This window comes from Phacochoerus africanus, chromosome 15 (genome assembly GCF_016906955.1).
Source record: "Phacochoerus africanus isolate WHEZ1 chromosome 15, ROS_Pafr_v1, whole genome shotgun sequence".
NCBI lineage: Eukaryota > Metazoa > Chordata > Mammalia > Artiodactyla > Suidae > Phacochoerus > Phacochoerus africanus.
In genome coordinates, this window is record NC_062558.1 from 131,755,131 (window position 1) to 131,778,397 (window position 23,267).

A 23,267-nucleotide genomic window follows, 5' to 3' on the forward strand; every position below is an offset into this window, starting at 1 on the left:
GACTATTGCGAATGATACACTTTACGAAAAATTTTCTGAAAACTAAACTTTTTAAGAGAAATTTAAACTTGAGTTTGCTACTTAAATCTGTATCTTGTGAAAACCCAGGCTCTGTGCTTAAGGTGAGATTTATTTTTTCCTGAAAAAGAAATCCGTCACACTTTGTCAGGTAACTATGTGATGTGAAATTCCAATTACTGAAAATTAAAAGCCATCATTCATATAGCTAATGTTCTACCTTTATTCTGCATATTCCCTATAGGTAAAATGTACCCAAGAACTCAAAAGATGAAAATACATATGCCTTTTAAGTAATGACCAGCAAGAGCCACTGCAGATAGAAAGTTTTATTTTTTTCCATTCAAGCTTTATCAAATGGACTGTTCAAGAAGCACATACAAGAGCAGAAAATATCACATGCAATCAAATTTGTTTTGTCTTGCAGTCACTGGTTTTCTTTTGGAAAGTAATACACATTTGAGTGAGTTCTAATCAAACATTTCCCAACTGTTTCCATTTCACTTCCTTCTTTAAGGTTAGCAACAGAAGATGAGTTTTAAGTACCTGTCTTCATCTCTCATCTTTATTCATACTGAAGTAATAAAAGCCTATAAAAATCAAACTATATAACTGTCCAGAAATCTGGAAAGGTTCATTTACATAATACATTCCCATGTGTTTAGAAAACATATACAACTGATATCTTGCACAATGGATAAAAATTAGGATAAGCTGTTTGAAAGAAAACATAAACAAGAGTAATTTCTTATCTAAATAACTTTAATCAAATGAATAATATATTCATCTGATAACAGCCTCTATCTTTTAGAATATAAAAAAGTGCTCAGATTACATTTTTTTAAAATAACAAAAAATCTCATAGAACTGAAATAATTTAAATGCAGATGGCAGCCTGGGGAATCTCTATTACATTTTTGCTCCCAAGACAGGGAGGGAGGTGTAAATTTATCTGAAATTAGAAAGGGACTCTACAACACTAAGACAGCAAATTCAAAGCTTACAGCTTTGAAAAGACAGAAGCCCCCTTTGAAAGGTTCTCATGTGTCCTTCTTTAAATGAGAGCCACAAACATAACATCAGATTTCTCAGCTGGACTGCTTATCCACTGACCAAGCCAAGTCATGTTCCTTGACTGTCCCTTCCTAGCCCACTATCAACATTCACTTAGTGAGGGCTCAAAAGAATGTCTTTTGAAGACACTTTGCTCTCCAAAGACCACACGTTAATATAACAACTGAGCAGAAGAAGCTTCATGCCCCCTCTTCTCTGGGGCATCACTGGAGACAACCCAGGAGGCCACTCCCAGGGGCACCAGCACGGTTCCCACAGTAGATGGGGGAGTTTATCACTTGCCTCTGAAGGAACCCTAAACTGATTCGGCAAGAAGAAACCAGAGCTGTGGTAAGAAATAAGATTCGAGTTTTCTCTTCATTTGATAAACACCAGTTGTGGTCTTAATTAATCCCGTTCTATAAACTAATTACTATGATGACAGCAGGTGTAACACGCCTGAGGATATCAACCTGGGTATCCGAGTGCCCAGGGGACCAAGTATGGACCCTGAGCTACTTAACTTTAATAACACTGCAATTCCTCACAGCATGTCTGAAATGTCCTGTATCGAAGTTTCTTTCAATGGGTTTCAGGTCATTCTTTCTTTCTTTTTTTGCTATTTTAGGGCTATACCACCGCATATGGAGGTTCCCAGGCTAGGGGTCAAATCGGAGCTGTAGCTGCTGGCCTACACCATAGCTACAGTAACTTGGGATCTGAGCCATGTCTGCGACCTACACCACAGCGCACAGCAATGCTGGATCCTTAACCCACTGAGTGAGGCCAGGGATCGAACCTGCATCCTCATGGATCCTAGTCAGGCTTGTTAACCACTGAGCCACGAAGGGAACTCCTCAGGTTATTCTTTTTTATTTATTCTTTTTAGAATGTTTTAGTTGCTTATAGCATCATTTCATAAATCATAAAAATTATTACTTTAGAGGGAAATTTAAAAAAGGTGTTGTATAGATTCTGAAGGCAGTTCTAAAAGAGTCTGTCAACTGCTCTTGGGAGAGACTGTTCTGAAGGACGAAGCTCCGGAAGCACGCAAAGTCCACGCCATCCGCCTCTATCCCCAGTCCCCTGAGTACCTGCTCATGGCAGCTGCGACAGACGCACATTCGCTCCAAGTGAACTTTGGACGTGGACCTTCTAGACATTTGTTTTTAAAGTCACTGTTTATGATCCTTTTATTCTAACTACCTTGAATTATTTTCTAACACTTCCAACTGCGTATCTAAATTCAGTGCATTTAGGAGAAAAGTTTAAAATCAGTAGTGGGTGTCAAGCCATTAAGTTTTATAATATAGTTTTTAAAAAGATCAATAGAAAATGGAAAAATGGGCCAAGGGGGACATGAAAAGGACTCGGGAGCCAAGCAGGTGGCGGCAGAAGGGGAGCAGCCGAGCAAGAGCACAAGAGAGTGAGCCTTCCCCGCCCTCGCCGTCTCCAGCGCAGCTGCGGCGGACATGCCTGCTCCTTCCCGTCCCTCGTGGCACAGTGCCTGCCACCTTAAAGGTGTGGGACGAGGGACACCTGCTGAACGAGGGAAGGGACAGGGAAAGAGGGCTGGCCTCTGCTCAGGTGCCGACGCTCGTCTCCTCTCTGACTCTTCCAAACCAAAGCGCAGCACACAAGTGGATGTTGTGTGCCTCCTGCCCTGGTCAGAGGTCAAAATGCTTCCTGCTTCATTAAACGCGACGTGCGGCACAGCTAGAAAGGTAGGCAGATATTAACTAATTTTTAATCGATAACCAAAGACTTGTGTCCTGAGTTTTGAGGAAATAAAAGTTAGCGTACATTTACCTTTGATGGGTTCAAAAAAAACACAAAAGACAAAACCAAAACCCAAAAAACCCTCCATTTCTTAGATTTTGAGAAACAGAGCAAAGTACCCCAGTTTGTACAATATAATATATAATTAGGGTCATCACATATTTTATGGGCCAAACTGAGAGACTTGGGAGAGTAAAATGGAGCACAAGCAGTAATTATTATAGGAAAAATGGTCCATTCAAGAGAGCAGACCAAGAATAGGGCAGTCCTGGGTAAAGAGACATCCGATGTTAACACAATATCCTTTTTTTGAAGTTTTCTATTAAACTACAGAATGTAGCATCGGGCAGTAATGTTACACTGAACACTGAGTAACAGCCCGTTGTGTTCCCTCGAGGAGACATTTTCTCAGCGATGAAACACAATCCCCGCCTTCTCCCCACACTTCGTTTTCAGCAGACGCGAGTGTTGTAAGTGGATCAGAGGAAACAGTCTGTTTTAATTTCTCTAACAGAACAGAAAAGCACAACTGTGACTTAAATTACTTAAGACCTATTCATTCATTTTACTTTCAAAATATTATCAAGAGAAAGTTACCATCTCTTGCTCATAAAGCCAAACTGCAAAATGACAAACCTCAATTGGGAGTCTAGGTCGCAACCTATGTTAAAAATCTTTATATGAACCATGAGCTTCTCACAAAGACATTGCCACAAAATATTTTAGAAAAACCAGAGAGCCGTCAAAATAAAAAAGTCTAATCTGTGGATGGGAACGGCACTGACCCAGAGCGAAGGACCTGCGCCGCAGCCCCCAGCAGCAGCCCGCGGCAGGGGCAGGGGCAGGGGCGCCCGCTCAGTTTCTGAAGAGCAGCATCCGCTCGGAGCACGCCTGCCCCACCAGGGCCGCGTACTGCAGCACGGCGGCCTCGTCGCGTGGGTCTCTCTGCTGTTTCTTGTAAACGCCGTAAGGCATGATGGCTTTCTTGTAAAGCACCTGCAGGCGGTCAGGTTCCTTGCTGCGACCTTCGTCCACTGCAATAACCAGAAACACGGATTAAAAGCAGTCACAGAGCAAACCAGTTTTCATTTCCTCATTTAAGAATGCTCAATGTGAAACAGAAAAAGCATGTATTAAGGAGTCCTCTCTGAGCAACTTGTTCGAAAGAGGGACTGCAGCATGAAGACCAACCTGAGTCTGTGACTCGACAGACAAGGCCTTGCTGAAGGAGAGGTTCCTTCCACTCAGAGAGCTGGGACAGCAGGGAGACACAAAGAATTGCATACAATTTAAAAATCGCCTTCCACGGCCTCATCGCTTTCGCACACACAATAAAGTTCGTGGCTCTCCGGCACCTTTCCTGAGTCTGATTTACATTTATTTTGCCTCTCCCCGAGCCAGCATATTGAGTGCAGTTTTCCTCTCCGCAAGGCCGTTTTCTGCTGACTCAGCACTCTGGGCAGCCCTGCGCAGGCCAGGCCTGGACAACGGGCACTCGGGTTGTGTGGGCAGGAGGGCAGGTGCTTACAGCTTTCGTGGAGACTGCCGCTATCGCCTCTCCTCTTCTTCTGGACCAAAGAACTCCTGGTTTTTAGCAGGACACGCCGTTTCCCAGCCTTCCTTGCAGCCAGGTGTGGTCTTGGGCCAAGTTTTGGCCAACACGATACAAGCAGATGTGTTCTGGAGGACAGCTGGCCCAGACCCTTTGCCTTTTGCATTTTTTAGCTCCTCCTTCATTCTGCTGGAGCGTGAATGTCATGATAGGAGCTGTAGCCTCTCTCTCGGGCTTAGGTTAAGAGATTTCTTTTGGTTCAGCAAAATCAAAAGCTACAAGATCCATGGGTACTTGAGGACTGCATGGAGCTAACGGCCATGCCAGCCGTGGACTGCTTCTGTCTAGACTTTTATACAAAACAAATAAACTATCTTGTTGAAGACAAATCAGTTTATTAGGTTTCTCTTATTGGCAGCCTTCCTAACCCTAACTAATACAGAGAACAGTGTTATAGTATCCACTCAAATGTATTTCTTTTTTAATCACTGACTCAGTAAGGTCACTTATTAAAATCATTCTACAAGCAGACTAAATATTACAATCATTCAAAGAGTTTCCAAAAAACCACAAAAGCCTGGATCCTACCCCCAGAGATCCTAATTTAAAAGCTGGTCTGAATGGAACCTGAGCATCAGTATTTTCTTCAGCATAAGAGGTGATTTGAAAACAACTGTTCTAGAAAAACACACACCAGTGTTTATATGTATGTATAAGGATATTTATAGTAGTATTATCTGTAATACTGGAAAACTAGACAACATAAATGTCCATCAGTGGAGAACTGGTTAAATACGTTAAGGTATATCCACATAATGAAATGTTATACAGCTATTAGAAAGACAAAGAAAGATAGTTACGTGAAAAAAAAGTAGATGGAGTATAAACAACTGTTCTTTTTATCAAAAGCCTAACATATGCCTAGGGAAAAATCTGACAAACATACGTCCACCTGTGAAGAGTGCTTCTCTCTACCTCTCCCTCTGCCTGGACCAGCCCTGCCCCAGAGAGCCACAGGGCTCGCCCTCTTCCCCAGAGCACCGTAAATGCCAGCTCCTCAGAGGGCTCTCCCTGGTCCCACATAAAACGGTTCCGCCTTTCCTTGTTCCCCTGTATTTCCAGCACTTACCCCACCTGACATATACATTTATTTATCGACTGTTTTCCTCTCCACTACAAAGTGCTATGGGAATAAAAATTAAAAACTGCTACTAATATTTCCCCAGTACCTGTCCAATGCCTGACACGTTGTAGGTGCTCCATGAATATTTGCTGAATGAACAAACCTATCTTCCTATGACCAGAGACTTCCATATTGTGGAATATATACACACACAAATAGATACAGTCATCATTTTCTGGAAGGCTCTTATAACTAAAAAATGGTTGTTTTTCAGGTTGATTTGGGCATTACTTTTTTTTTTTTTGAGATGTTTTTATGTGCTAGACTATGTCTTTTTTTATTACTCAAAATGAATTTATCACATCTGTAGTTGTATAATGATCATAACAATCCAATTTCACAGGATTTCCATCCCATAACCCAAGCACATCCCCCCACCCCCCTAACTATCTCCTCCAGAGACCATAAGTTTTTCAATGTCTGTGAGTCAGCATCTGTTCTGCAAAGAAGTTCAGTTTGACTTTTTTTCAGATTCCACATGTCAGTGAAAGCATTTGATGTTGGTGTCTCATTGTATGGCTGACTTCATTTAGCATGATAATTTCTAGGTCTATCCATGTTGCAAAAAACGCTGGTATTTCATTCTTTTTAATGGTTGAGTAATATTCCATTGTGTATATGTACCACATCTTCTGGATCCACTCCTCTGTGGGTTGTCTTTTTGTGTTGTTTAGGGTTTCCTTTGCTGTGCAGAAACCCATTTGTCTATTTTTGTTTTTATTGTCCTTACTCTAAGAGGTGGATCTGAGAAGATGTTGCTGTTGTTTATGTCAGAGAGTGTTTGGCCTATGTTTTCCTCTAAGAGTTTTATAGTGTCTGGTCTTATATCTAGGTCTTTAATCCATTTGGAGTTTATTTTTGTGTGTGGTGTTAGGGAGTGTTCTAATTTCATTCTTTTCCATGTGGCTGTCCAGTTTTCCCAGCACCACTTATTTGAACAAGCTGTCCTTTCTCCATTGTATATCCTTGCCTTCTTTGTTATAGATTAGTTGGCTGTAGGTGCATGGGTTGAATTCTGGGCTTTCTATCCTGTTCCACTGATCTATATTTCTGTCTTTGTGCCAGTACCATACGGTTTTGATGACTGTTGCTTTGTAGTATAGTCTGATGTCCGGGAGCCTGATTCCTCCAGCTCCATTTTTCTTTTTCAGGATGTCTTTGGCTATTCTGGGTCTTTTGTGCTTCCAAACAAACTTTAAAATATTTTGTTCAAGTTCTGTGAAAAATGTCCTTGGTAATTTGATAGGGATTGCACTGAATCTGTAGATTGCCTTAGGTAGTATAGTCATTTTGATAATATTAACTCTTCCAATCCAAGAGCATGGTATATCTTTCCATCTATTTGTGTCATCTTTGATTTCTTTCGTCGGTGTCTTATAGTTTTCAGAGTACAGGTCTTTTGTCTCTTTAGGTAGGTTTACTCCTAGGTATTTTATTCTTTTGGATGTGATGGTAAATGAGACTGCTTCCCTAATTTCTCTGACCTTTCATCGTTAGTGTGTAGAAACGCCATTGATTTCTGTGTATTAATTTTGTATCCTGCGACTTTGCCAAATTCATGGATGAGCTCTAACAGTTTTCTGGTAGAGTCTTTAGGATTCTATAAGTTTAGTATCATGTCATCTGCAAAAAGGGATAGTTTTACTTCTTCCTTTCCAATTTGGATTCCTTTTATTTCATTTACTTCTCTGATTACCGTGACTAAGACTTCCAAAACTATGTTTTTCTTTTTTTTTGTCTTTTTGCCTTTTCTAGGGCTGCTCCCGTGGCATATGGAGATTCCCAGGCGAGGGGTCTAATCGGAGCTGTAGCTGCTGGCCTATGCCAGAGCCACAGCAACACGGGATCTGAGCCGCGTCTGCAACCTACACCACAGCTCACTGCAATGCCGGATCCTTAACCCACTGAGCAAGGCCATGGTTCCTAGTCGGATTCATTAACCACTGCACCACGACTGGAACTCCCCAAAACTATGGTGAAGAATAGTGGCAACAAAAAAAAAAAAAAAAAAAGGAGTTCCCGTTGTGGTGCAGTGGTTAACAAATCTGACTAGGAACCATGAGGTTGTGGGTTCGGTCCCTGCCCTTGCTCAGTGGGTTAACGATCTGGCGTTGCCGTGAGCTGTGGTATAGGTTGCATACGTGGCTCGGATCCCACGTTGCTGTGGCTCTGGCGTAGGCCAGTGGCTACAGCTCCGATTTGACCCCTAGCCTGGGAACCTCCATATGCTGAGGGAGCAGCCCAAAGAAATAGCAAAAACACACAGACACACAAAAGAATAGTGGCGAGAGCAGACATCCTTGTCTTGTTCTTGATCTCAGCGGGAATTCTTTCAGCTTTTCACCATTGAGAATGATGTTCGCTGTGGGTGTGTCATATATGGCCTTTATTATGTTGAGGTAGGTTCCTGCCATGCCCACTTTCTGAAGAGTTTTTATCAGAAATGGGTGTTGGATTTTGTCAAAGGCTTTTTCTGTATCTATTGAGAGGATCATATGGTTTTTGTTCTTCAGTTTGTTAATGTGGTATATCACACTGATGGATTTGTGGATATTGAAGGACAGCTGCATCCCTGGGGTAAATCCCACTTGATCATGATGTACAATCCTTTTCATGTATTGTTGGATGCTGTTTGCTAGTTTTTGTTGAGGATTTTTGCATCGATGTTCATCAGTGAAACTGGCCTATAGTTTTCTTTTTTGTGGTATCTTTGTCTGGTTTTGGTATCAGGGTGATGGTGGCCTCATAGAATGAGTTTGGGAGTATCCCTTCCTCTGCAATTTTTTGAAACAGTTTCAGAAGGAGAGGTGTTAGCTCTTCTCTAAATGTTTGACAGAATTCGCCTGTGAAGCCATCTGGTCCTGGACTTTTGTTTGTTGGAAGTTTTTTAGTCACAGTTTCAATTTCAGTTCTTGTGATTGGTCCATTCATCTTTTCTATTTCATCTTGTTGCGGTCTTCGAAGATTGTACTTTTCTAAGAATTTGTCCATTTCGTCTAGGTTTTCCATTTTATTGGCGTATAGCTGCATATAGTAGTCTCTTATGATCCTTTGTTTTCCTGTGATGTCCGTTGCTACTTCTCCTTATTCACTTCTAATTTTATTGATTTGATAAGTCTTGCTAAGGGTTTATCAATTTTGTTTTCTTTTCAAAGAACCAGCTTTTCGTTTCATTGATCTTTTCTATGGTTTTCTTTGTTTCTATTTCATTGATTTCTGCTCTGATCTTTATGATTTCTTTCCTTCTACTAACTTTAGGTCTTGCCTGTTCCTCTCTCTTGAGCTGCTTTAGATGTATAGTTAGCTTGTTTATTTGAGCTCTTTCTTGTTTCCTGTGGTGGGCTTGTATTGCTATAAACTTTCCTCTTTGAATGGCTTTTGCTGCATCCCATGGGTTTTGGAGTGTCGTATATTTGTTGTCATTTGCTGCTAGGTATTTTTTAATTTCCTCTTTGATTTCTTCAGTGATCCAGTGGTTGTTTAGTAGCATATTGTTTAGTCTCCACTTGTGTTTTTTGCAGATTTTTTTTCCTGTTGTTGATTTCCAGGTGTATAGCGTTGTGGTCAGAAAAGATGCTTGATATGATTTCAATTTTCTTAAAGTTATTGAGGTTGGATTTGTAGCCCAGGATGTAATCAATCTTAAAGAACATTCCATGTGCACTTGAGAAGAATGTGTATTCTGTTGCTTTTGGATGGAATGTCCTATATATATCTGTTAAGTCCATCTGCTTTAATGCATCATTCAGGGCCTGTGTTTCCTTATTGATTTTCTGTCTGGTTGATCTGTCCATTGCTGTAAATGGGGTGTTAAAGTCCCCCACTATGACTGTGTTATTGCTGATTTGTCCTTTTAAGGTTGTTATCAGTTGCCTTATATATTGTGGTGAACTTATGTTGGGTGTGTAGATATTTAAAATTGTTATATCTTCTTCTTGGATTGATCCTTTGATCGTTATGTAATGACCTTCTTTGTCCCTTAAAATATTCATTTTAAAGTCTATTTCGTCTGATATGAGTATTGCTACTCCAGCTTTCTTTTGATCCCTGTCTGCATGAAATATTTTCTTCCATCCTCTCACTTTCAATTTGTATGTGTCCCTAGAAGTGAAGTGGGTCTCTTGAAGACAGCATATATATGGGTCTTGTTTTTGTATTCATTCAGGCAGTCTGTCTTTTGGCTGGGGCGTTTAGTCCATTAACATTTAAGGTAATTATTGACATGTATGTTCTTATTGCCATTTTATTAATTGCTTTGGATTTGTTTTTGTTTTGGATTTGCTCTTTTTTTATTTCCTTCTTCTCTTTTGCTCTCCTCTTCTGGTTTGATGACTATCTTTAGTGTTGTATTTGAGCTGATTTTTCTTTGTGTATCAATCGTAGATTTTTGGTTTGCAAGTATTCTGAAGTTTTTGATATAAGGGTCTATACATGTATGAGATTGTTTTAAGTTGTTGTTCTCTTAACTGTAAGTTCATCTCCAGTGTCCTGCATTTGTACCCACCTCTTCTCATGATTCCTGATTTTGGTGGTATAATTGTACATGGATGATTTCGTATCTTTACTGCATATATACCATTACTGGTGAGCCTTGTAATTTGTGGCATTTTTATTTCCTATTGCTGTCTTTTCTTTTCTGCCTAGAGAAGTTCCTTTAGTGTTTGTTGTAAGGCTGGTTTAGCGCTGCTGAATTCTCTCAGCTTTTGCTTATCTGTGAAGGTTTTGATTTCTCCTTCAAATCTGAATGAGAGCCTTACTGGGTAAAGTAATCTTGGTTGGAGGTTTTTTCCTTTCATCACTTTAAGTACATCATGCCACTCCCTTCTGGCCTGCAGAGTTTCTGCTGAAAAGTCTCCTGATAACCTTACTGGGGTTCCCTTGTATGTTATTTGTTTCTTTTCCCTAGCTGCTTTCAAGATTTTCTGTCTTTAATTTTGGTCAGTTTGATTAATATGTGTCTCGGTGTATTCTTCCTTGGGTTTATTTCATATGGTACTCGCACTTCCTGGATTTGAGTGAGTGGTTCCTTTCCCATGTTAGGAGAGTTTTCGGCTATTGTCCCTTGGAATATTTTTTCTGTCCCTTCTCTCTCTCTTCTCCTCCTGCCACCCCTATAATACGGATGTTGGCATGCTTAACATTGTCCCAGAGTTCTGACTCTCTTCGTTTGTTTTCAATCTTTTTTCTCTTTTCTGTTCTGCATCCATAATTTCCACTAATCTGTCCTCCACCTCGCTTATTCGTTCTTCTGCCTCCTGTATTCTGTTAGCTGCTTCTAGTGAATTTTTTTATTTCAGTTATTGTATTTTGCATCTCTTCTTGTTTAAGTTTTATATCTTGTATCTCTTTGGCCAGTGTTTCCTGTAAGTTACCCATCTTTGCCTCCAGTTTATTTCCAATGTCTTGCATCATCTTCAGCATCAACAGTCTAAAGTCTTTTTCCTGGAGGCTAAGAATCTCCTCATCGCTTAGCTGATTTTCTGGGGTTTTTCTTTTCTCCCTCATCTGAGTTACAGTTCTCTGTCTTTTCATTTTTATAGGTTTTTGGTGTGGTGACCTTTTCATAGATAGTAGAGTTGTAGCCTCTCTTACTTCTGATGTCTGCCCCCTTGTGGCTGAAGTCGGTATGGAGGGCTTGATGTAGGCTTCCTGATGGGAGGGGCTGATGCCTGCCCACCGGTAGGTGGAGCTGATTCTAATCCCTCTGGTGGGTGGGGCTTAGTCTCTGGATGGGATTAGCGGCATCTGTGTGCCTGAGAGGTCTTCAGGTAGCTGTGATCCCACCTGGATTGTTGTTTGTCCTTGGGCTTCTCAGCAGCTGACTGACGGGTGGGGCCAAAATTTCCCAAAATGGCCACCTCCAGAGAAAGGCAGCTGCTGAATATTCCCGAGAGCTTTGCCCTCAATGTCCTTCCCTCATAACAAGCCACATTCAGCCCTGTTTTCCCAGGATGTCCTCCAAGGACTGCAGTCAGGTTTGACCCAGACTCCTGTGGAGACCTCGCTCTGCCCTGGGACCCAGTGCACGTGACAGTCCGTGTGCGCCTTTTAAGAATGGGGTCTCCGTTTCCCCTAGTCCCGTGGAGCTCCTGCGCACAAGCCCCACTGGCCTTCAATGCCAGATGCTCCAGGGGCTCTTTCTCCCAGTGCCAGATCCCCGCACATGAGGGTTTGATGTGGGGCTCAGAACTCTCACTGTTGTAGGTTGAGTGTCTGTGAACCAGTTAAGTTTCCAGTCTGTGGGGCTTCCCACCCGGGAGGTATGGGGTTGTTTATATCGCAAAATCGCCCCTCCTACCTCTTGATGTGGCCTCCTCTTTGTCTTCTGGAGTAGGGTATCTTTTTTAAGGTTTCGGGTCCATTTGGGTGAAGAGTGCTCAGCCTTTAGTTGTGAATTTTGTTGTTTTTAGGAGGGAAGTTGAGCTCCAGTCCTTCTATTCCGCCATCTTAATCCCATCCTCTTGGGCATTTATTTCTTTGCTAAATTTGGATCTTCCGAAAATAATAAGTGGAAATGCTAATTCCTTTTTATAAAAATCAAAAGGATTGGAGTTCCTGTTGTGGCTCAGTGGTTATGAACCAAACTAGTGTCCATATGATAGTCTGATCCTTGGCCCCAAGCAGTGGGTCAAGGATCTGGTGTTGCCATGGCTGTGGTGCAGGCCGGCGTGTAGGTCACAGACACAGCTGGGATCCAGCGTTGCTGTGGCTGCGGTGCAGGCTGGCAGCTACAGCTCTGATTTGATCTCTAGCCTGGGAACTTCCCAAGCTGCGGGTGCAGCCCTATAAATAAATAAATAAACAAATAAACAAACAAATAAAGGATTGTTTTAGGATATTTCTCAGGGTCTTTGGGCTTATAAACCTCTCTTTCTTAAGGTCAGTAATCAACTTTTCACAAAAGAGTCACTATAAATTAAATATTTTATTGGATGCCCACCTACACAATGCTTCATCTATGCTCTGGATACTTAAGTTGGATTACATTCTTTTTTATTTTGTTATGGGAGCAACAAGTATTAAACGTTTATTCTTTAACTCATGCTGTTTTTTCTACTAGATAATCACAAATTAATTAGGATAAATCATCCACAATCAGTTTCAGGAGAGAGCAGTAACACTGTTCTAATAGCTACAAGAATGAGTAATCCCACCTGACAGGCTTGTCTCATAGGTGAGCTGATCCCGATCATCCTGATGAGGGAGGGAGTTTACCAGGGGATGAAAGCTAAGCATGTACTGTTACCCTGTCAGAGCAGACCACGTTCTCCCGCTGAGACTGTAGCCTGGGCGGGCGTGGGGGCCAAGGAGAAAGGGCACAGCACGGAGGCCAGCCTCACGTGCACAGGACTGCGTGCCAGCATGGTTCAGACTGCTGCTTTATCCCGGACGTATTCTGAGGATGCGGCAGTGAGAATGACAAGAACTGCCAGAAAGGATCTCCTCAGTGCAGCTGGGGCCATGCCTGGGCCTTCTGTGGCAGGAGGCTAGAGCTGGGGCTAGAGCTGAAGGAGGCAGAAGCCAGGGCCTTTCTCCCGAAACCTCTCCTCTCTCCTCCTGGGCTCCTGCCTTTTCGCAGCAGCTCCAGCTGCTCTAGATGTTGTCGAGGTTCCAGCTTCCACTGGTTGCCCACCCTGGGCCCGAGGCCTTTTCTCTTCAGCTCAGGATGGCAGTGGTTTTCTGCTGTGGATACTCTCTGGGTCGCTTCTCTGTGCCTCACTTGGTCCTCAGCACCACCACAGCTGTTATCACCAGTGGATGCCCTGCTTAAATGTCCTCTGCCCTAAATACCTGACACGGCTTTGGTGTGCCAGGTTGGACAATACCAACTTCAAAATATAGGTTGTCTCTTACAAATTACTTTATCCTAAGCAAAAAGTCACATATTTTAAAACAAATGTTTAACCTTGATTAGGTTGACCACATCCTTCCCAGGGTGAAGGACAAGCACAGGAAAAGGGAGGAACCAGTCAATTTCAGACGTTACAAAGCACGTGGACTGCAACACAGAAATCTCCATCACTCAGCTGTAAAAGGTTCAAGTACGCTTAGGCTAACACAAAGAAAAACCAGTAAAGATCACTGAGAACAGCAAAGGAGAGAAGCACGCTGTCGAAACTGCACAAAATCTAAGTCTACAACCTTGACTTTTTAATACTGGAATTTTTAGGTATATCTATGTTTAACTAAATAGAATAATGTTTAACAGCCTATACCTTTATCGTAAAATATTTCAGGATAGACATACTTGAAAATTTGAGTGAATGGAACACTCTAAAAAAGCGTAAGATTTAATATGTCATCATCTTATTTTATATCTAGAATGAAATGCCACCCTCTAATTTTTATTCTTTTCTAGTATGACATATAAAAATGAAAACAGATTATGAAAAACCCACCATTATGTATAATTTACATCAACTATTTTAAAGTGCACTCCTCCTAGAGAGTAGGAAATTTGGTATTGTTTCATTTGTCAAAATATATATTTCATTTCTTACTAAAATACAGGAAAAGCTTTAAAATTATATGCCTATCAAATTTTGGGAAAACACTACAATATACAAGGCTCAACCACTTGTAATGCTGCTGAATCTCTGGTTTAACATACATATCTAAGTTTCACAAAACCTCTAAATTAATTTATAGCATTTTTAAAGAACTTTATAGCATAGAAATCAATCAAGTTCGATAGTTCTTTTTTACTGCAAATACTTTTGAGGCTTTTGCTCTGGGTTAAGTAGTCAAAAGCTTAATATACTAAAAAAGATAGATGGTAACCAGTTATTGACTTTTTAACATCATATGTAATTACTAAAAAGTGGTAATAATGAATTTTAAAATCCTTTCCTGGAGTTCCCCTCGTGGCTCAGTAGTTAACAAATCCAACTAGGAACCATGAAGTTGCGGGTTCAATCCCTGGCCTTGCTCAGCGGGTTAAGGATCTGGCATTGCCATGAGCTGTAGCATAGGTCGCAGACGCGGCTCGGATCCTGCGTTGCTGTGGCTGCGGTGTAGGCTACAGCTCTGATTGGACCCCTAGCCTGGGAACCTCCATGTGCCGCGGGCACGGCCCTAGAAAAGACAAAAAGACAAAAATAAATAAATAAATAAATAAATAAGTAAGTAAGTAAGTAAGTAAATAGAATCCTTTCCTCATTCTCTTCAATGTTAGTATGTCCAAGTCACTGGAGATGCAAATATGTTTTTGGTCTTAGTGCTCAAGTACCTTGGAAGTTCATGTGGTTGCTGTTACTGCTCTTGTTTAATATTCCAAATACTGTGTTCCCAATTCTAGCACCAATTCACCAGAAATACTGAGACTTAATTGGAACTTTTTATAAATTTATTGAAATACAATTAATTTTAATTGCCCCAAATTCTTTATTTTTTCCCATTATCACACTTAGACTGTAAAAAAAGGGACTGAAACATCACATATATAAAAAAGAGCACTGGAGTGTATTTTTCCCCACCTAAAAAACCTTAAATTGCAACTCAAATTTGGAACGTAAACTTAGAATTCTGCCTACCCAAAGCTGCCCAAAATATTAATCTAAAACCACCAGTACTTTAGGAAAAGAAAACACAGATCAACAAGACACAGTAAGAGAGAAAGAAAAGATAGACTATGAAATTTTTTAAACCTGATATTTCAATAACTTTAACTTAACAAATTTTCTAGGAATTAGTCAGCAATGAAATTAATGAATACGCAATTTTTTATATCTTTTTAAATCATGAAAGTAATGCTTGTTGCAAACACTCAGATAATACAGACATAAGAGAGAACGACATCAGCCCCCACCGTAGTCTTTTCTCCCATCACTCTCCCCCTTGCTTCACCAAACCTCCGTACGAGTCACCTATTTACCAATTTCATAAGGTGCATGTATGTATTTAAATACAGCCTTTCTGGATCACATTCTAACCACACCTTAAATTAATGCCAGAAAATCACATTGATCACAATCACCTTTTTTTTTTTTTTTTTTTTCAGGGCCGCATCTGCAGCATATGGAAATTCCCAGGTTAGGGGTCAAATCAGACCTGCAGCCGCCAGCCTACGTCACAGCCACACGAGCTGTGTCTGTGCCCTACACTGCAGTCGCACCAACACCAGGTCCTTCACCCAGTGAGTGAGGCCAGGGATCAAACCTGCATCCTCATGGATACTAGTCAGATTCTTAACCCACTGAGCCACAATGGGAAATCCAGATCAATCATCTTTTTAATGGGTTTTGTATTAATTTCAGAAACCACTGATTATCATTATAGGTAAAATGCAATTGTGTTTTCTGGGCATAACAGTCTTCAGTTCTATAATCATTAAATACATCTGCAATAAAGGTAGATTCTGATTCTTAGCATATCCTATACAATTAGTATTAAAATCAATTTAAAACCTAAACAAGAAAAATCCTACCAGATACTTAAAACAATGAAAATTAGTTATTATGATTTACTAAAGTAAAAAAAAAAAAAATCCCCAATCCTCACAAAACGCTCTTGCAATCACCTTGTATTACTTGCCTGATAAATGTCATTAGTGTTTGTAGACAAAAATTTCCATTGCTAAACCCACACAGCACAACAGGCCTCTTCTGGAGGAGACCTTGAAGATACTAGAAAAAGAAGCCATTCTGCGATCAAAGGCCATTTGCCATCTCACCCATGTGAAAATGCCAGCTCATTGTGAGATGTCTTAAAAAAGTGGGCCAACAGAAACATCTTCCATCGTCCCTTTCTCTAATGCATCACAATTTAATTTCATAAAATAAAAACCAAAGGCAATTCTGCAAACCTTTTCTGAGATGAGCATTTGATCACTAGTGATACAAATATGCTGTCAACTCTGCGATGTTTTAATCTTCAAGGAAAAAAACTCTGGTGGGCAACAACTGCTTGCTTTCCCCCCAACTTTTTATTCTCAAGAGATGAACTGTGCATCACAGGTGCTTTCAAAGGGAAAGAATCTAGAGATCAAAGCTTTTTCTCCTTCTTATGGGGCTTTAACTCATCTGCTATTCTTAAAGAGACTTTATAACTTCTAGGCTTTCCAGGAACTGATGAAACAGTCTATTTTCTTAACTTCATTATTTATTGTTACAGCATTACATGAACATAAAACATGAAAACATAAATATAAAAACAAGTCACATGCTTTATAGTTTCTCACAAAGATGGCTGTATAAATGGCAGACGCAACATTAATGACGCTAAATATCGTTGGGAAAAACTGTGATATAATGGAATTTGAAATTCTGAGCAAAAAAACACATGAAAGAACTCAACTGTGAAACCAAACCACTCTGGGAAGTTCAGAGTCAAATATGATTTAGAATATTTTAAAGTGACAAGAGGTATTAACAAATGCTTTAGTCCCTATGTGGGAGGGTGTGCGGAAAGCAGAGGGAAACTATGAAAGGGAGCTTTCTAGTACAGGAGAGCCAAGGGCAAGGCAAGGGAATACAGAGCAGTTATGACAAATGAACTGAGCTTGGGAAGTGAAGTCTTCAAGCCCATCGAATGGGAGGCTCAAAAATCGATTTGGGAAAGCTGTCAGGGAGAATTACACATCTTCATGTTCTTTGTTGCTAGTCATTTCACTCAGAATATTTTTTGCTAAAAATGAAAACTAAGAAAACAAATCTAAACTTAGCTCATTTGTAAAATACCATTTAATAGCAGCTTTATGGAGACAATTCTCATACAAGTCGCCCATTTGAAGTGTACAAATCAATGGTTTTTAGTGTCGTCACAGAGGTGTGCAGCCACCGCAATGATCAATTTTAGAGCATTCTGAGCATCGCAGAAAGAAACCCCATACCCATTAGCAGTCACTCCCCACGTCCCCCAGCTTCCTTAGCCCTAAGCAATACCAATCTACTTTCTGTCTCTGTGGAACCAGACAACATGTGACCTTTTGTGACTGAGATCCTTACCAGCTGCACAGTATCTCATCTTCTATCAAGACTAGAACGAAAATCTTAAGTAGAATGCTGAAGAAAAGGCAAAAAAAAAGGCAATACTACATTTACCGTAAGTCAATACATGAAGAGCTAATAATTCTTTTAGTTATCAAATACATTGAATCAGTTAATCTAGGATCTATAATGTCCAGCTGGTTTGACAAGTTAGTTTTTTCTAAATCAATACCTTTAAATTCCACCCTATTTGATAGCTCATGAAAGCTATTACCACTGAGGTAATAACCTCCTTGGGTCACAAAGCCACATTCCCAATTACAATGAATGTTAGCTACAATACTCATTTCCAAAGAGTGAGTTTGGCATTGGTTGATTTTGATTCCTTCCAAGGGAATTAATACGCAGAAGACTTCTAAAAGTAGCTTCAAGCAGCAAGACTGTCTGAGAACTTCCTGGGGCATAAAATCAAATTCGAAATGACAATACTTACCATAGGAGCAAACGCAAATTCACGTTTCTCTGCCAAATGTCTCAACCCAGAAATCTGTCCTCCTCCCCATCCGCGGCCTCAGCTGAGTCTGCATCCTGAGCTGTCCCTCAGGGTCAGTGGGGGATTGGTGCCCGGAGCGCGGCAGACACCAAAATCTGCGGTCGCTCCAGTTCCTTATGTAAAATGTTGTAGTATTTGCACGTAACTCACCCAATCCTCCTGTATACTTTAAATCATCTCTAGATTTACTTGTAATATGCAATACAGTGTAAATGCTATATAAATAATTGCTTTTAAGTGGCAATTCCATGTTTTGCTTTTCAGAACTTTCTGGCATTTTTCTACTAGTTCCTCTCTACTAACTTTCACAAAAGCTGAAGACCCTGCCACCTGGCACAAACAAAACTCTCTGTGACCCCCACCTGTTCTTCTGGTTACCTTCCTCTACTTCTCTCTCCTTTGAACAGTTACTCATATTCATGCTCATTTCCTCCCCTCCCACTCACTGCACAGGCTGCTTCAGCGGCCCCATCACCTTCCCTCTGTTCACTAAAGTCAGAGGTCTCCCTGACCTGGAACACAAACCCACAATGCAATCTTCATCGCCCTCAGCAAAGGATAACCTCGGAGGACCAGGTCCTCCTCCTTGAAGTCCACCTGCCTTCTGCTCTCCTGACCCCATTCACCCTGGTTCTCTTCCTACCAAAAGGGCAATTCTTCAGGTAAAGAACTGAAAGCCGGGAGCTGCGCAGGGTTCTGTTCTAGGTTGTCCTCTCTTCTTGCTTTACATTTTCTCCCAAAGAAACTTCATCCATGTCTGTGGATTCAATTAACCTTTTCTCCTCCTTTCTATGGTCGCGCTCGGGCACACCCAAGTTCCCAGGCTAGGGGCTGAATTGGGGCTGCAGCTGAGGCCTACGCCACAGCTACAGCAACACCAGATCTGAGCTCCATCTGCAACTTACACCATAGCCTGTGGCAAGGTTGGATCCTTAACCTACCAGGCAAGGCCAGGGATCGAACTCACATCCTCATGGAGTCAACCTCGGTTCCTTAACCCACTGAGCCACAATGGGAACTCCCTCAATTACCATTTTTAAGCCTGACCTCCAAATCTTCAGGTCCAGCCTAAATCTTTCCTCTGGGCCTCAGGAGACTTGATAATACCATGTGAGGCTGAGAGTAGGACGCTGAAGCATACAACCTGCCTTTCAGAGGGCAAACGTGCACTCTCTTCTTCAGGGCAATCCTACTTCTAGAACTCCGTTCTACAGAAATAATAGTACGTGTGCAAAAGGATGTATGAACTATGATGCAGCATTATTTCTAAGACCAAAAAATTTAAAACTTATATGTCCATCAATGGAAGTCACTATCAATAATACAGATAGTAGGCAACCATTATAAAAGAATGAATGAACATATGTATACCTTTTAATCCAGCAACTGTGCTTCTTGGTATTTTCTCACAGGAGCTGAAAATTTACGTGGACACAAAATCCAGCAAATGAATGTTCATAGCAACTTTATTCATTAATTGCCAAAATGTGGAAGCAAATATGTGCTAAGATGTTCTTCCATGGGGGAATAGATGAACAAATTGTGGTACATTCACACAATGGATTATCATTCAGTGATGAAAAGAAATGAATTTCAAGCTATGAAAAGACATGGAGGAAACTTAAATGCGTGTTTCCAAGTGAAAGGAGCTAATCTGACAAGATCACATGTTACATATGATTCCATTACTAGACGACATTTTGGAAAAGGCAAAACTATAAAGAGATCAGTGGTTACCAAGGGATTATGGGGGATGAAAAGGAGAGCACAAGCGGTTTTTTAGGAAATGAAACTATTTTGTATAATAATGTAATGGAAGCTATGTCATTACACATTTGTCAAAATCCATAGAAGGTACACCACAAATACTAAAACCTAATGTAAACTGTGCACTTTCGTTGATAATAATGGATCAATACTGGTATATCAAATGTAACAATGTAATTCTACTAATGTAAGATGTTAACAGGGGCTATTGGGAATGGGGGTTGGAGAGCATAAAGGAATTCTGTACCTTATGCTCAATTTTTCTGTAGACCTAAAACTACTATTAAAAAAAGTCTATTAATAAAAAAAAAAGGAAAGGAGAATTGCAGACTCTCAAAGAAAACACATATTAAATACAGTAAGTTAAATTCTGGTGCAGTAGCTCTCAACCCTGGGTGCACATTAGAATCACTTGGAAAGCTGTAAGAAATTCTGGTGCTCAGGATACACTGTGGGATCAAGAGTATCTGGAATAGGACCCACAGATAATAATGCAGAATTAGCTCTCATCGTGTAGTCAGACATTTATGACCTCTTAAAAAATATCAGTGTATGACTCTAAAGGTACATTAACAATTTCCTGCCACCTGGCTTTAAAAATAGTGATCAGGACAGAGAATGACTTTAAAAAACAAACAAACCCCCCACAAGGATATAGCAGCAAAAATCCCATACAGTCACATTCTTATGGCCATTTTTATTTCTGCTTCCATGAAAGCTTCACAATGGAGAGGGTGACACTCAGGTGTGCATAAGAATAGTGCAAATAAGAACACAGAACACATTCTAAGTTGTCATTTTAATATCTTAGTACAATAATATTTTGGTCAACTATTTTTGTATCGGAAGATAACAGACTTCCATTTAATTTGTTATTTGATAAAGTGAATCTGTGGAGACAAAGTAGCCGATATACTGACTATGGACGAGAGAAAGAGAGAAACTGATGATCTCTTAAAGTCCATTTAAGGGCATTAAAACCCGAGGGCTAAGGGACTGTCACGGTGGTATCGTCTCTCATAACTGTGCTTTTTTACTGTCACAAATTTACTCCTTTAAAACTTCATTTTCTTCTCTGGGTTTTTACACTGATTGCCACAGTCTTGCTGAAAGTTAATATAGTAAGCAACAGTAGAGTGATACAAATAAGCCCTTTATAAAAACCTGGATCAGATTATATTAGGTTCAGTTTTTACCAGGTGTTGAATCAAGAGATTTTCTCACTCATCCATTTACCACATATTGACTCTCTGCAGCACGTTTAATATTTTTCAAGATACAGTCAGAAATGCACAACCAAGATAAAAGTGATAGTTTAAACATGCCTAACTAGTAACAAAAATACTCCTTTGGACTTTTTTTTTTTTTTTTTTTTTAATTAACAAAAGACAAGACAGGAGGGTGTCCACTTGCAGGAAGATTAAATAGACCTACTCTTCCCTACTTACGACAGAAAACCCTGGACATCACATATAAAACAAACACAAGATGACGCTGAAAGGTGAGAGTAGGCGACAACCCAGCAGGACCCAAGTAGGTCTGAGACCCCAGGACGGACATGGTGGTAAGCTCCCTGAGCTGTCTTTTTCCCTCGTTAGGCCCTTTTGGCATTAATATTTGGAATATACAGATAACTCTTAAAACTCAACAACAGAAGCCCAAATAACTCGATTTAAAAACAGGCAAAAGACTTGAATAGACATTTCTCCAAAGAAGATGTACGAACGGCCAAGGAGCACATGGGAAGATGTTCCACATACTAGTCATTAAAGCAATGCAGACGGAAACCATCACGAGACACTACTTCATACCCACGAAGACGGCTAGTTAAATAAACAAATGAACAACTTACAAGTGGCAGAAAGCTCAGGGAGAAAATGGAACCTTATACACTGCTGGTGATAATGTAAAATGACGTAGTCATTATGGAAAATGACCCTTCAAAAAATTTAAATTAGAATCACCACATACCCCGCAATGCTACTTTTGGGTACAGACCCAAAAAAACTGAAATCAGGGATTTAAACAGGTATTTGTACACTCATGTTCACAGCAGCATGGTCCACAACGGCCAAAGGGTGGAAGCAACCCAAATATCCATTGACAGATGAATGGATAAACAAAATGTAGTACACACACAGTAGAACACTACTCAGTCTTAAAAAGGAATGAAATTCTGACACATGCTGCAACATGGACTAAACTTGAGACATTATGCTAAGTGAAATAAACCAGTCACAAAAGGTCGAATACTGTATGATACCACCCATATGAGGTAGTAAAAGTAGTCAAATTCAGAGTGACTGAAATTAGAATCATAGCTGCCAGGAGCTGGGGGAAGGAAGAACGGGGAGTTATTGTTTAATGGGTACAGAATTTCAAAATGGGATGATGAAAAAGATTACAGAGATAAATGGGGCGATGGCTGCGCAACAATGTGAATGTATTTAATGACATTAAACTATATTCTTAAAAATGGTTAAAACGGTAAATTTTATGTTACGTATATTTTGTCACGATATAAATAATTTTAAAAGATGAAGTGTATTTCAGTATACTAACAATAAACATGGAAAGTGAAATAAAAAAACATAACACCATGTATGATGGCCTAAAAAATACTTAGTTGTAAGTCTAAAAAGAACATGTACAGGACTTGTGTGCTGAAAACTATGAAACGCTGATGAAAAAAATCGAAGATTAAAAAAAGCCATTTTATGCTAATTAAAAAATCAAAGATGATCTAAGTAAGCGGATAATCCATTTTATGGATTAAAAGACTTAGAGTGAACTGTAGAGCAGAAATTGTTACAACCCTGTAAACCAACTATAGTAAGAAAGATTTACATGAAGCGATCGATTCTCCTCAAATTGATATTTAGATTTAATAAAATTCCTATCAAAATCCCTGCCAGTACTTTTATAGATATAGACAAGATTATTCTAAAATTTCTATGGAAACACAAAGGAACCAGAAGAGCTAAAACAGTTCTGAAAAAGAAAAAAGACGGCGAAGTATAATTCTACCCAATTTGTAAGACCTGTTATACAGCCACACTAATCAAGGCTATAGTGTTGGCAGAGGGCAGACATACGGATCTACAGAATAGAACAGAGACTCTAGAAACAGGCCAATCAATTTTTGACACAAAACCAAACCAAACCAAAAAAACCCAACAACTGAACAAAAGAAGAATCTTTTCAGAGGTGTTGGAACAATTATATACCCAAAGGCTAAAAATTAAACCTTGACCTTTACTTCACATCCTATACCAGAATTAACTCAAAATGGGTCATAAATTTAAATGTTACATGTAAAAGCATGGAAGTTTTTCTTTTTTTTTTTGGTCTTTCTGTCTTTTTAGGGCTGCTCCTACAGCATATGGAGGTTCCCAGGCTTGGGGTCTAATTGGAGCTGTAGCTGCTGACTTACAC

The 23,267-nt window shown here is 40.1% G+C and overlaps 1 protein-coding gene across 6 annotated transcripts in view; it reads right to left on the reverse strand.

Moving 5' to 3' along the window:
- Positions 1-1,885: 1,885 nt before the first annotated feature.
- The window catches only part of ATE1 (arginyltransferase 1), a 163,803-nt gene continuing 142,421 nt past the window's right edge, over positions 1,886-23,267 (reverse strand). For all 6 annotated transcript variants that reach the window (XM_047762710.1, XM_047762709.1, XM_047762711.1 and 3 more), the window contains one exon: positions 1,886-3,884. In XM_047762710.1, coding sequence (XP_047618666.1) covers positions 3,706-3,884 — 179 coding nt within the window. In that variant the 3' untranslated portion in view covers positions 1,886-3,705. The remainder of the gene's footprint in view (positions 3,885-23,267) is intronic.